We start from the raw sequence: 15,742 nt of genomic DNA, 5'->3' as shown, positions 1-15,742 counted from the left end.
GAGCTTCACGCACACCGGGAGCTTGGCGGTTGAAATGGCAGAGGCAGACCCAGCGGGGCACGTTATTACCTGCTCGCGGAGCTGATTGGCGAGGAGCTACCGCCTTTCCATGGAGCAGGCAGGCGAGCTGCTGCTGCAGCGTCGGCTCCTCGTGTGTGGGGGGTTTTGCTGAGGGGAGGCGGAGGAGGGGGGAAAGGCTCGCTTGGCTGACGCTCGGCGCTGAGGTGGGAAAGGAGGCGGCCGGCTAGCCGCCCGCACAAGGACTCGGCTCAGCCGCGGGGCCCGCAAAGAGGCGGCGGAGAAGAAGGTTCGTTCTTCCGCCTCGAGGGGACCGAAGCCGGCCCAGCCCCGCCTGCGGCGCCCAAGACAGCCTTTCGCAGCTCTCGCAAGCCCGGACTGGCGCTCGCGATGCTCTGCCTGGCTCTGCTCGGCTTCTTCGTCTGGGGCTTCGGGAGCTCGGTTGGGCCCAGTGGCGGCGCTTCTCTTCCTCCATGCCCGGCTTCCTGCAGCTGCGATGGGGACGGAGGAGTGGACTGTTCCGGCCGAGGGCTCACGGCCGTGCCCGAGGGACTCAGCGCTTTCACCCACTCTCTGTAAGTAGTCGCCAGGGCCTGGGGGAGGGGGGGCGGCGGCGCTTCCCGACTCCCTTCTGGCGATCACCTTGCCAAACAGGTTCTCCGGTGGGGCTCTCTCCCTGGCTGCGCGCCTTACAGTCTGGCCTGAGTGATCGACGAAGCCCAGGGCGGTTCTTGCTTTTTCTCTTCTCCTGGCCTGATCGCGGAGTTTACCTGTATGCTGGGCGGGGGGCAACCACGGCCAGCCTACCAGGTTTCGGCGTTATCCTTTCATTCCGCGCCCGCTTACTCGGAAGTAAGTCCCTTCTCTGCGGCGAACTCCCAAATAAACCACTGACGGATTTTTAAAACCTGGGAATAAGCCCCGCTCAACTCGGAGGGTCTGACTTCCGTGTCATCCTGCATAAGATCGGGCTGTCAGTGACACTGTGGAGCTGCTCCATCCCGCGCTCAGGGTGGCTAAAAGGCAGCGAGGGCTGACTCTTTCCCTGCTGACTGTCCTTTGAAAGGAATGTGGAACTTCGCGTTCACCCTGACCACTCCAGGTGTCAGAAGCGTTGAAGCTAACTAAGTTTGGATCCATGAAATGGTGCAAGGATTGGGTCTTCCTGGCAACAGTCCTATGTATTCACATTAGGGGGGGGGGTGCTTCATTTAATCTCCAAGTAAGCATGCATAAATCCGAACTGTAAATCCCAAATTCTAGTTTTGAACTAATGAGTATGGAGTCCAGCTGTTGGTTTCTGCTCTACTTTTCCTGTTTTATTCTCCAAGGCTCAGAAGCTGGAAGGGGGGGGGGGGCGGGAATGGCCTTTGCAATATTAGAATAATAGAATTAAAAAATTGAAAGAGGCCTAAGATCCATGCATTCCAACCTTTACCGTGCAGGAAATACCCTGACAAAAAATATCCAATCTACCTTTAAACATCTCCAAGGAGAGGGAATCCTCAACATCCCTGGGCAACCTATTCCATCATTGAACTGCCCTTGATGCTTTTATGACTTTTTTTAAAAAAAACCTATACACTGCATAGCCTGAATGTCAATACACTTCAGTTATTTACTTACGTTCCTGCTTTTTTTTGAGAGAGAGAGAAGGATCTATGGAGATCTGGGGGGAGGAGACTTAAAATAGTTCCAGTGCCTTGTTCTTGTCAGATGAACAAAACCACAGGTCTGCAGAATGCACATGTATGCTTCCAGTTAACAAGCATAGACATGGTTTGGTTAAGGTAGAGACAATACACACATTTTGGTGCTGCCAGATTGAAGCTTGTTGAGTAATGGCATGCTTGTATAATCAGTTGAGGGGCAGGGATTTGGTGATCATGTCAGTTACTGGGGCTTAGTTTAGACTCCTTGGTTTTGAAAACATATTCATATTCAAATAATAGTAACCTCAGCCTTTCTAACAAAGCTATTGTAATAACTATGAAACTCCATAAAACGCAGTGTTAGGTGTGTACGGCACCTAGGATTTCAAGGGCGTGGAGTTTTATGGTATGTAGTTTTGGTGTTTAATCACATCTGGGACAGACTGAATAGGTATTTGTAACACTCTGAGGAATTTCTTATAATAATCCAGATTCTGCTGACATTAGTACTGGGCAGTGAAGACCAGCAGCACTTTGACCAATGGTTACTCAAGGATTTAGGAGGCCAGTGTTTCAGATGGAGGGCTATGAAATTGGGGGGAGGGGAGGAATAATAGAAGTAAAGTACTGTTGTTTTGTTTCTGAGGTAGTTGGCTGGTATGTGAAAATTGTCAGCTGAGGAGACTTGAAACAGGCAAAAGGAATCTGTTAATTTTTAAATGGATTATGCATCAGTGTTGTGATGCCTAAAGATCTAGAGGAGGTGGAAGGATTAACATTAATAGAAATCCAGGTATGTGAAGCCAAAAAGGATTAGGATTGCATAAAATGAGTAAGAATATTTAACAGGCTTAGGTGACATATGAACTAGTTGAAGCAGGACTGTATAATTTTAACTTGGAATACCACATGTATGAAGCATGAAGAGAGGGGATACTGAGTGTATGTGTTACATTTCCTATAATGTTTCATTCAACAGCACCTGAACAGCCCTTTCTTTCTTTTGTAGCCAGTCTAAACAGGAATACTCAAAATATATGTACATATTCAATACATTATTGACAGAAATAATATGTAGTATTAGACACTCACTTGTGCATATAAGATAAAATGGGAGAACTGAACATGAACATATGAAGCTGCCTTATACTGAATCAGACCCTTGGTCCATCAAAGTCATATTGTCTTCTCAGACTGGCAGCGGCTCTCCAGGGTCTCAAGCTGAGGTTTTTCACATCTATTTGCCTGGACCCTTTTTTGGAGATACCAGGGATTGAACCTGGGACCTTCTGCTTCCCAAGCAGATGCTCTACCACTGAGCCACCGTCCCTCCCCTTACAATCCAGTTATCCACCAGAGTACTAAAAGCATGTGTGTATCTAGAGGTGATAGTTCCCCTTCAAGGGGGTAGCGTCTTGAAATGGCTGCATTAGAAAATTGCCTGGTTAAGCAAGTCTTGCCACAAACCTAATACCTTGAATAATAGGATGTTGGGTGTGCCCCACCTCTCAGGGACAGTTTAATAGTAAAAAATAGTAATGAGGTCCAGTTTAGGAGCCGCACTCAACTTGTATTACTAAGATTTCATTACCTTTTTAAAAAGAACATTATTGAATAATATCAGCATATTAAGAACTGTACCCTGTACTGAGTCTGCCCTATACTAATCAACAGTGTGTGTAGTGGTCTGATCTAGCAGTGAGAATACTGGACTAGGACTGGGAGACCCAGGTTTCTTGCTTGTCATTTGAACTCGCTCTGTGATCTTGAGTCACTCTCTCCTAGTCCAAGTGTGAAGTAAATGTGCCACCATGAGCTCCTTAGAGAAAGAGTAGGATAAAAATGTAAGACGTTCTAGTTAACTTCTAAAGAAGCCCCATTGTGATATAGATAAAGTAAACACGCAAAGCATTGCCTTAAAAGTCTGTGTCACTATATGGAGTTTTGCAGTTCTTTGTGGAGAACTCAATGTAAGCATTAGACTGCAACCAAAAAACCGTCTCCCTAATTGGCCCCTGATGCATCTAACGGCATCAATGTCTTCTCCTCCATTGCATATTCACAACAACTCTGAGGTAGGTTAGCCTGAGAAGGGAGCCAGTCTGTCCCAGGTGCCCCCAGTGAACTTTGTGGCTGAGTTGGGATTTGAATTATGTTCCCCCACATCCTAGTCTAACTCTAACCATTACACCATGATAGTGCTTAGAAGTCTTGTGATACCTTTTAAAATTGTTGTTCTAGTCTAGTCTTATCAGATTCATAAGGTGGGTTTTTGCTTTGCTGCTATAGATAGGTAGATATCTGCCATGTTACTGGATTTGGAAAATGATATGTTTTTTAAAATGAATACACATGTTTAGTTTGAACCTGAATCTGCTAGCTGTAGCTTCAGGTGATTTGAAGCAGCCTTGTTAACCATGGTTTGAAGGAAGATATTATCTGTCAACTTAGCTGCTGTGGTAAACTATGGTTGGAAAATAGCAAGAAGTGGAGGCGGAAGCCAAAGAGCGAGGAGGAGATAACTAAGTCTATGGCAAGCCATGGTTTCAAGGGTACGGTTTATGATACGTGAACTGTCCAAATTGCATGTCAATCTTTGTAAATGTCTAAAATACATTTTGGGAGCAATGTGCTTCCTTTCTCTCTGTCCACCTAAATTGTGGGAGTGATATAAGAACATGACAGCTGTAAGGTTAAATGAGGGTTATATAGAGAAGGAAGATTACCGTATTTTGAATTCATGTATAGATTCTTTCATATGACATGATTGCTAGCCAATAATAATTTCAACCAGCTCATCTGATTACGCATACCTGCATTAGTCATATAAGGCCATGTAGATGGAACAGATAGCAGCAGCAGCAGCAACAAAAAGAGCTATCCTGTCAGTTTGCAAAATAGACTTCCTATCTGGTTGCCCAGAAAATATCATTGGCCTTAAATAGCCAGGGCAAGAGCTATTTAAGATTGATTTTAAATTATTTGGTTTGTTTGTAAATGCAGTTATCTGTCAGTAATATTGACAGAGGGAACTGAATGAAAGAAGTGGGATAGTGAAGAATGGTTGGTGAAGATGTTTCCTAAGTCTGCACAAATTAGAGGTTCTGGAATTGATACGACAAGGAAGAAGACAACTTAATGAGACATTCAAAAGCACTGTTTGGAGTCTATAGCTATGTAGTTCAGATACTTTGTCTGTAGGATGTCTGATTTGGCTTTCAGGAGTGTGCAGAGGTTGTGACTTTCCTATTGCAACATGGACAATGTCTAATAAGTTAGTTGACTATGCAAACACAATGAAGTTGTGTTACAAAAGTTGCAGCCTTTTATTGATTTTTTAGGGATTACTGTTTTATAAGGGGAGAAGAATCTTGCTTCTTGACTTTCATTTTCCGCTTGTATTAGATCTTCAATTTCAGTTATCCAGTATGTCATGCTTGATATATCCTTTCCATTTTTGCATTGCATTCAGATGATGGGGTAGCAGTGACAACTTGAATGATTTTGAACACACTATTCATACCGAAATCAGGCTTCTAGTTGGCGGAAATACTTATCTACATGCCATGCGTATTAATGAATTTGAGTCCCATTAAATCAAAGTGTATTGGTTGACAGGTGGGCATCTTATAATGAATGAGACCACTCTTTTCAAGCAGGCCTTTGTAGACCATTGATAGGATGGCTGTTTAATCCACCAACGATTTTATCTAGTGACCCCTGCCATAATATAAATATACAGAATAACATCAAGAAGATCACCGCCGTCTAAATTATGGAACGACCCAGACAACTGGAACTGGTTTTAGATTGTTGTTTTTAAACTACTGTATAATTTAATTGTTGTTTTAATTTACCTTATATTGTATAATTTTATTGAACTGTTGTTAGCCGCCCTGAGCCTGCCTAGGCGGGGAGGGCGGGATATAAATAAAATTTATTATTATTATTATTATGAGAGAGTGAGACATGGCAGAGACCATAGTGAGTGTAGGTAAACTTCTGTGCAATGTCAGTTTTTTAAGGAACTTCATTTTCCAAGAAGGGAATTGGCACTATATGAAAACTGGTCCACTTCAGGATTTCTGACTATGGATATGGTAGTTGTTGCTACAATGCTGGCAATCCATAAACAGCTATGTTTAGGGAATTGAATTTGGAGGACAAATAACCCCATTCCAGTGCACGTCTTATGATGGGGTTGCTGTGCTTTCATTACACTTTTGTTTTTTAGAGGCCTGCCAAGCAAACAGTATAGTAGTTCTAATGTAGCTGTACAGAGCCTGCCCATGTCTGCTTGCATTAGTTTGTATCTTTCTCTCTCCTCCATTCTATATATATTAAAACCACAATTACTGTGTTCCATTTGGTTTACTTTTTTCATACTAGACATCTTCATTTAGCTTCCAGAGTGTTCAGGCCCATAATTTTCCAACAGAAAAGACTTATCTTTTCCATGCAAGGCCGCTCAGAGTGCTATGCTTAGTTAAATTTGGTCAAATGTCTACTGGAAGTATCTGCTGTTTTACAATACTCAAGGTGTTATACTGGCTTCCTAATCACCACTGAATAAAATGGATTGATTTTTTAAAAAAATTGCTATCAAATTGATTGTCACCCTAAATGATGACATAAGCTGAAATAAATAAATGCTAGTAGGTTTTAGGTTGAAATGAAAAAAATGATCACTGCAGATCTGCCATATATGTATGTTCTGCTTAGATCTAGAAAAACTAGACTCACTTTTACTATTTTTATGACTGCATACTGAAATGAATAAAAGAGGAAATTGGCCATGGTATCTTATTGAATAGAATGTACTAGAAAGTGTAGATGTCCAAGTATAGTCTAGATTTGTAGAAAGGGCAGAATAATTATAACTTTCATATATTTCCTAGCTTTTAATAAAACTTTAGATCTTTTAAAGTTATACTTTTTTTAACTTGACCATGAAAACTAGTTTCAACTCTGAGGTTCTCTATGCAGGGTTTTTCAGGAATGTGTTAGACATGTAATATTTCTTAAAGAATTAATGTAAAAGTATTTCAAGCATATGATAGTTTTTTATGATTAGAAGTTGAAAAATTGTCCCCCATGTTTGTAGCCACAAAAATGTGGGGGTAACTGTTCACACTCTACAGCCAGAAAAATAATACAAACCTTAACTTACAAGAAATGTGACACTTTTCAGTGTCTTGGAGAAATTGATTGACTGTATGGAACAAAATACATATTCCTGGTTTTAAACATGTGCATCATAGTAAATCGTTACCTCTATCTCTCAGCAGTCTTCTCGGAAATACCTATAGCAAAATATCAGTTTATTTTATTTAGGAGGCCTGATTCAGAGCTTCAATATTCTTTAATGAGAGGAGACTAAAACAATGTTAATATAGATGGGAGGTGGCATTGGACTAGGCTTCCAAAGGGCTTTCTGTAGGTTCTTATTTTTTAAAGGAAGCCCTGCTTGGGATATGGTACAAAAAGTAAATGCAGCTTTACCTGTGTTTCTGAATTTTTTGGTGATGTAATAGCCTCTAAAGAATTAGAAGAAAAAATAGCCTTAAAGAATAATTAAAACATGATGTGAATGTGGGGTGCAGGACTCTTGTCTCTGAGATCAGAAGTGCTGCCCCACAGCCATGCAGTCATATTACAGTATTCACAATCAATATGCTCTTTGCAGACAGGTTGCATGTGTAAAATTTTCCCAGGAAAAAAGCAGTGTGTTCAGGGTATCCAGAAAGTGAAAGAAACATGCAGTAGAAATTAAAGTAAAATACAGTAGTAACAGTACAGGGAGACTATGATTGTGTAGACACAGATATGAAAAAGCACTTTGGACTCAGAGGTAGATGGGGGGCCAAGTTACTCTAAGTTTGATACTTCTTGTACAGATCTCAGCAGCAGGCAGGTTGCTTGGACTCTCTGGTAATATGCTCTTGGATTATATTGGGTTGGATCCAACCAGCTCTTCTGCTAATTAAGAAGGAAGGAAAGGTGCTCTTAAATGAAACACCCTCCCCCCATTATGTGAATCATAGAACCTGCATTCTTAAACTTCATGTGAAATGGAGGCCATAAAGAGGAAGTGGGAACCTGGATTCTGGATACCTCCTTATTGATGGAGCCCCCCCCCCCCCCAAGTCACAAATGTTGCAAGGCTGGTGTTTTTTCATCTATGCCAAGCATGGCAATTAGCTCCTTACATGTTGCGCCCTGACCTAGCTACTGTTATCCATTCAATGGTGACCTCCAGGTTAGACTATTGTAACTTGCTCTAGATTGGCCTGACCTTGAGACTGCCCTTGAGACTAACCTGGAAACGCCAACTGTTCAGAATACAGTGGCGTGCGTCCTGATGGGAGTGCTAAGGACACCACATATTCAGCCTGTGCTGTACCTGTTGCTCTGGCTTCCAGTGGAGTACTGAGTCAAGTTCAAGGTTCTGGTAATGAACTTCAGGGCAATGAGCTGTCTGGGACCCATGTATCTTTAGGACTGCCTTCTCTGATATTTCCCCCAAATAATGTTAACACTTTGCTGAAAACAATCTGCTAGTGGTCCCTGGCCTAAAGACATCTGGCTGTCCTTGACCAGAGCCAGGGCCTTCTCAATCCTGGCTACAACCTGGTAGGACTCTGCCACATGACACCAGGGCCCTGAGGAACTTAATGCAATTCTGCAGGGCCTGCAAGGCAGAGATGCTCTACCAGGATTTGGGTTGAGGACAGCAACAGGCTTTATCTGGCACCCCCACCCCCTTTACTCTCTTCCATCTTTTCTGCCCTCTTCTCCTTATCTTGCCCATGAGGCAACAAAGTCTGGAACTACTTGAGAATAAATTTATATGCCATCTGGAGATTGTTTTATGAATGTAATGAGTATTTTAAAGCTTAATTTGTGCTATAATTTTAATACTATTATGAACACTGTATCTTATTTTATAATTGTTCATCACCCAGAGCCCTGTGAACTATAATCTATAAATTGAAAGTATAAATGAATAAGACTGAGGGGAAAGGTTGACTGGAACTATCTCATTGTATTGTAACATTTGAGGTATCTGAATAGGTATGCTTACACATGAAAGCTTATTCTGTGAATAAAACTATGTTGGTATTAAAGATGCCACTGGACTCAAACAGGCAGCCGTGTTGGTTTGAAGTAGTAGAACAAAATAGGAGTCAATAGCACCTTTAAGACCAACTTAGTTTTATTCAGAACATAAGCTTTCGTGTGCTCTAAGCACACTTCCATCAGACAAGGAATCCGGCCCAGTGAGCAGAGCGACACATTGCCTACCAGCTACATTTTGAATAAAACTTGGTCTTAAAGGTGGTGTTGACTCCTGTTTTGTTCTACGGGACTCAAACCTTATTCTCCAGATCAACATGGCTACCTGCCTGAATCCATCTGAGGTATGTCACTCTTTCTCAGCTTGATAATCTAACAGGAATTTGTTACCACTCTGTGTTCTTGATCCTAATAACTTTTCATTTTTAATTGGATACAAGTAGTTTTCATTTGGTGTATTTTTGAGTGGGGTACTGCAGTCCTAAACTCTGCTTACAACCTGAGTTCGATCCCGGTGGAAGCTGGGTTCAGGTAGCTGGCTCAAGGTTGACTCAGCCTTCCATCCTTCCAAAATTGGTAAAATGAGTACCCAGCTTGCTAGGGGGAAAGTGTAGATGACTGGGGAAGGCAGTGGCAAACCACCCTGTTAAAAAGTCTGCCGTGAAAATGTCGTGATGTGACATCACCCCAGAGTTGGAAATGACTGGTGCTTGCACAGGGGACTACCTTTACCTTTTTAGCATGCTAATCAAGTTTTTGAGTGGATATGATAGCTATTCTGGAAGAATCCATTTTTATTGGAGCATGAAAATTAAAATTTATTCTTGCCATGTACATCTTTGCAATCGGTTGACCTTGTGAGGATATATTGTTGGAGACAGTAATTTCTATGCTAGCTAGCATTTAATAAATGACCCAGCAGTGCAAATTAACTGCAGTCAGCATATAAACAATTTAGCAGAGGGCCATGAAATGGCAAAAGTTGGTGGTATTTTGTCACTTGTACAATTCAAACAATTATCTGATTAAACAGCGATGCAAGTTTGGTTATGAATAAGGGCCAATGCTTGATGGCCTGTGACACAACCCATTTATGAACATTGTTCTGATTGTGAAAATGTCTGAAGCTGTCTGTTATAAACCTCATGCTTCTGTTGTTGGGGTCACTGACCAAACTTATGAATCATCCCTATGTCTGTGGGTTAGGCTGTGGTTCATTAACCATATCAAAGTCTGACTGGAATAATTGAGACTGACTGAGATGGCCTGTGGCATACATGGTAAATCAGCTGATATGATGTTTCCCTTATGCTTAGATCACACAACAGGTGTTAACTTTTGTGGAAGTAACACATAATTTAGCACCCCTGAATACTGGGACTTCTATGATGGTGTATGCAGTCTTCATATGATGATATCTACAATCTCAATTTTCATATGAAAAAAGGAATACATTGCAGTCTGCTTGTGCTAGCTTAGTTGTCTGTGAAGGAGCAATTTAAAAAAAGTCTAAAAGGAAGTCATGAAAACAGTAGGAAAGCCACAGGGAATTCAGTATGTAAAGTTACTTCCAATTTAATGAAAATGTAATGCTTATTTTAAAAAGAATGTAGCTTTAAAATATTGTGTCATAGTAACACTGCAATATATAACTCAGGCTACAGACACATATCTGTGAGCCACATAGCTTTGTTCTGACATATGTTTAAGGAGACAAAACAGAAAGGATCTGCTTCTGAACAGGTGATAGTGTCTGCATATTTCTCCCTATAGTCTGGGTATGATATCTATAAAAGATGTACTTGTGTTTTAATTTTTTTTTAAGCTTGATCCATTTTTGGAAATCTCCCTATGGTGGTGTTTTCTGTCAACTATGGATTATACATCAATGAAAATTTGTTTTAAGTTGAGTCACAGTTGGCATATCTCTGAACTGCTATGGCATTCAAGTACTCAAGCTAACATTGTCTTCATAAATGTGAATGGAAACACTAAATAGCAATATTGTTGAGTACTGTTCAGCTGCTGAAATGCTAGATGAACTGCAGCATGCAACACTGTAAGTGTCTTGAATTTATAGGAATACCATCAGAATTGCATTTCATAATTAGAGTATTTCAATGCATTTCTTATTTCAAATGTGTGTACATGAGCACTGTATACAAGGAAGGCTGATGCAGTATTTTGAAGCTGCAGTTTGGTCACTAGGCACATGTGTCAGTTCTCTTGGATTCAGTGAGAATTATGCACAGAAGTTATACTGTAGCTGGATTCCATTGTGTATTTATAATTTTAGAGTACCTGTGTTGAAATGAACTGAAGGTTCTGATAGTGAAACCTCTTGTCAGCAGTTTGCTGAGCTTCTCTACTGTCATAAGAGTTTTAGGGCAAGTAGAGAGGTCCCTGACCGAACTACTTGGATGAAGATTTCTCAAGTATAATATCACTAGTTATGTGTTATCTTTTATATTTTGGGGGAAAGTTATTGAGAAGGCAGTGGCAACACAACTACAGGGGTTGTGCCTTGGAAGATCTGGACCTGGCATTGCAAGCTGTGGTGAAATGGCTCAGGCAGAGTGGATTGAAATTGAATCCAGCAAAGATGGAGGTTCTGTGCCTAAGCCGCAGCAGTCTGGGAAGAGAGAGATCCCTTTGCCAACTTTTGATGGGGTGCCTTTAGCACCAGCTTCTAGAGTCAAGAGCTTAGGGGTGTTCCTGGAGCCCTCGTAGACGATGGAGGCACAGGTAGCAGCCACTGCCAAATCCGCATTTTACCATATTAGGCAGATAAGAACATAAGAGAAGCCATGTTACATCAGGCCAATGGCCCTTCCAGTCCAACACTTTGTGTCACACAGTGGCAAAAAAATTATATATATACACACACACACATATATATATACACACACTGTGGCTAATAGCCACTGATGGACCTCTGCTCCATATTTTTATCTAAACCCCTCTTGAAGGTGGCTATGCTTGTGGCCGCCACCACCTCCTGTGCCAGTGAATTCCACATGTTAATCACCCTTTGGGTGAAGAAGTACTTCCTTTTATCCGTTTTAACCTGTCTGCTCAGCAATTTCATCGAATGCCCACGAGTTCTTGTATTGTGAGAAAGGGAGAAAAGTACTTCTTTCTCTACTTTCTCCATCCCATGCATTATCTTGTAAACCTCTGTCATGTCACCCCGCAGTAGACGTTTCTCAAGCTAAAGTGTCCCAAGCGTTTCAACCTTTCTTCATAGGGAAAGTGTTCCAGCCCTTTAATCATTCTAGTTGCCCTTTTCTGAACTTTCTCCAATGCTATAATATCCTTTTTGAGGTGCGGCGACCAGAACTGCACACCGTACTCCAAATGAGACCGCACCATCGATTTATACAGGGGCATTATGATACTGGCTGATTTGTTTTCAATTCCCTTCCTAATAATTCCCAGCATGGCGTTGGCCTTTTTTATTGCAAACGCACACTGTCTTGACATTTTCAGTGAGTTATCTACCACGACCCCGAGATCTCTCTCTTGGTCAGTCTCTGCCAGTTCACAACCCATCAACTTATATTTGTAGCTGGGATTCTTGGCCCCAATGCGCATTACTTTGCACTTGGCCATATTGAACCGCATCTGCCACGTTGATGCCCACTCACCCAGCCTCAACAAATCCCTTTGGAGTTCCTCACAATCCTCTCTGGCTCTCACCACCCTGAACAATTTAGTGTCATCCGCAAACTTGGCCACTTCACTGCTCACTCCCAACTCTAAATCATTTATGAACCAGTTAAAGAGCATGGGACCCAGTACTGAGCCCTGCGGCACCCCACTGCTTACCGTCCTCCACTGCGAAGACTGCCCGTTTATACTCTCTGCTTCCTATTACTCACCCAATTTTTGATCCACAAGAGGACCTGTCCTTTTACTCCATGACTCTCAAGATAAGGCAGCTGGTTCCATACCTGGAGCCCAGTGACTTCGCAACAGTGATCCATGCGATGGTCACCTCGAGAATAGACTACTGTAACACTCTCTACATGAGGTTGCCCTTGACACAAATTTGGAAGCCTAGCTTCAACAACATTGGCGCTCCTGCCACGCAGCTGGTATTTGACATCCCTTCTGCATCTACTGTGTATTTTGGCGGAGTTGTCCTATGCGCTGTACTTACTTGGCCTCCAATGAGGCTACAGAGATGCCCGAGCATTTCACAACTCCAGAAGTAAATGGCAGAACAGAAAACATGATGATGCCTGCATGGGGAAGCCAGCATGATGTGTGGACAGTGCTTTCCAGCTGCCCTGAAGATGAGATGGAGGTGGGAATGCCCAACCCGCTGTGGTGTATTTACCGGGACCCTGCTGAGCAGTTTGAAGATGATGAAGAAACTCCAGAGGGGGTGTGCAAATGAAGAGGTTTTAGACAAATCCGTGGAACAAGAGAACGCGGTGTCAAACTCACAGGTAATCAGGAAAAGCAGTTTTTGTGAATGGGTGTATAATGAAGGCGGGTGATGGATTTTTTCACTGAGTTGTTCTTTTTATTTTGACAGCTTGATTAGACTTTTATCCAGGCTTTCAGTAATCTTCACATTGGTAACCCTGTTGACGTGCATCTATCGTGTGTGTCATGTTTCTGTACCAAAGTTACCCAGTGCGACAAGAAAAAGAATAAAATGAATAATAAGATGTAGTTTTGTTACAATAAAGACATTTGTTTTATAACCTTGTGTGATCATTTCTGAATTAAGCGGGCGATGATGGGGGCAGTTGATGAAGAGGAGGTCTTAAGGCGCATGTATTATACACCCGGAGAAGCAGGGAGCTTTGGCGGGGTGAGGCCTCTCTACCAGGCAGCCAGTGTAAAGCACTCACTCAAAATCATGTTACTAACTGGCTTTCAGAACAAGATGCTTACACATTGCATAAGGAAGCCTGCATCCGTTTTAAGAGAAACAAGACCATGGTTTCTGGTCTTGATGCCCAATGGCAGGCGGATTCAGTTGATATGCAGAAATTTTCCAAAAATAATGATGGCTACAAGTACATTTTAACAGTGGTTGACGTATTGTCTAAATATGCCTGGACTTTGGCCTTAAAAGACAAGACAGGGGGGAGGGTGTTGAAAGCCCTTAAGGAAATTTTCAAACAAGGTAGAATACCTGCCAAGGTTTAGACTGAAGCAGGTAAAGAGTTTCTAAACCAGTGTGTAAGCAGCATGTTAAAGCAACACGGAGTCCACCACTTTTACACCCATAATGAAGTGAAAGCAGCTATCGTAGAGCACTTCAATCAAACATTAAAAACAAAAATGTGGAGGTATTTTACTGCCAACAACACCTTCAGATATATTGATGTACTGCCGCTGCTTATTAAAAGTTACAACCACAGCTTTCACAGGACAATCAGAGCGCGTCCTGCGGATGTAAACCACACCAACGCTCATACCACGTGGAAAACGTTTTACAGAGACTGTGTTGGGGCAAATGTAAAGGAGAGTCCTTTCATTAGAAAAGGAGATCATGTGCATGTGTCTAAAAGCAAAGGAGGTTTTTGTAAAAGGATATGAACGGAGCTTCACAGATGAACTATTTATAGTAGAACAGGTCATCTGTAGAGGCAAGATGCCTGTGTACTTGCTCAAAGATTATGCTGGAGACCCCGTCATAGGCTCATTCTATCTTGAAGAGCTACAAAAAGTTAAGAGTAAAGCAGACAGAGTGTATTGAATTGAGAAAATCTTAGCCTCCAAAGGCAGGGGGAAGAGAAAACAGCATCTAGTGAAGTGGTTAGGGTGGCCTGATAAAGCTGGGTTCCTGCTTCTCAACTCTGTGATTCTATATAGAAACAAATGGCTGACAGCAGCTTCTTTATCACCCTTCCTAGCAACTAATGCGCAAGTGTTTTTCCACAGAACACTACAGCGGCCTTTACCACCCATCTAGCACGGTCACTGGACCTTCCAGGGGCCTGGGAGGTTGAGCTTGTGGAAATACAGTATCCTCACAGCTGGAAGACCCTCACTGAAGATTCCACCATCATAATCGTTACCAAAGAGAAACAGTGGAAATACAGATTCAGTAGCGGCTATTATAAAAGCATTCCTGACCTGGTGGTGAAACTGAACACCACTATACAGTCACATCCCCCCACCCCCAAAACTAAGTATGGACTATGACCCACGGTATAAGAAGATTGGTCTAAAAGCACCGCCTACTTATACCTTTTCAGCTTCTAAAGAATTGTCTCACCTTTTAGGGGCACCTCTAGATGAGGTGATCCAAAACATAAACTTTACAGCAGACATCACAGGGGGGTTCAATACTTTGTACATTTACACAGACATTGTGGATCACCAAATTGTGGGTGATGCATATGTTCCATTACTGCGTTGTATCACTGTGCAAGGGGAGACTGGCGACTGTATCAATAATATCTATGACAAGCCACACTATATTCCTGTGAACAAGCACCACATAGAAACCATCACTATTGAAATAAAGACGGACCAGAACAAGAATATGCCATTCCAGTTTGGTAAGGTGATCGTGAAGCTTCACTTTCGTCTGTGGAAAGGCCTGGTCTGTTAAGCACGCAAAGATGGTCATCTTAAAAAGCTATGGGGATCCTAACCTCTATAGGAATTACTATAAGAACCAGGCTGGCTATGCTCTCCCTGGTTACCATGGTGCCCCAGTGATGTATGGGGCTGGGGTAGGTGGAATTTTTCGGAGCCTTTTCAGAAAAGCTGTCCCTCTTTTGAGAAGGGGATTTGAACTCATGAAGCCCCATGTGAGAACCACCGCCAGAAATATAGCCAAAGATGTAGTAGGTCATGTTTCTGGTGCTATTCTAAATAAAGTGAGTCCCCCTATGCCACAAGAGGGCTCAGGCCTCATGTACCTTAAAAGACAGCGAGGAGTTAAAAGAAAGGCATCACGGACGCAACTAATTGGCCCACCACGTATTTGGTAAAGGCGCTCTCAATTTCAGGGTTTTGACAAG

General features: G+C 42.3%; 1 protein-coding gene across 1 annotated transcript in view; it reads left to right on the top strand.

The window, feature by feature from the left end:
• The first annotated feature begins 294 nt into the window (after positions 1-294).
• LGR4 (leucine rich repeat containing G protein-coupled receptor 4) overlaps positions 295-15,742 on the top strand; it is a 179,473-nt gene continuing 164,025 nt past the window's right edge. Inside the window, exon 1 of the mRNA XM_060263211.1 lies at positions 295-593. Coding sequence (XP_060119194.1) covers positions 409-593 — 185 coding nt within the window. The 5' untranslated portion in view covers positions 295-408. The remainder of the gene's footprint in view (positions 594-15,742) is intronic.

This window comes from Heteronotia binoei, chromosome 21 (assembly GCF_032191835.1).
Source record: "Heteronotia binoei isolate CCM8104 ecotype False Entrance Well chromosome 21, APGP_CSIRO_Hbin_v1, whole genome shotgun sequence".
Taxonomy (NCBI): Eukaryota; Metazoa; Chordata; class Lepidosauria; order Squamata; family Gekkonidae; genus Heteronotia; species Heteronotia binoei.
This window is presented reverse-complemented; position numbering and strand designations above follow the sequence as displayed.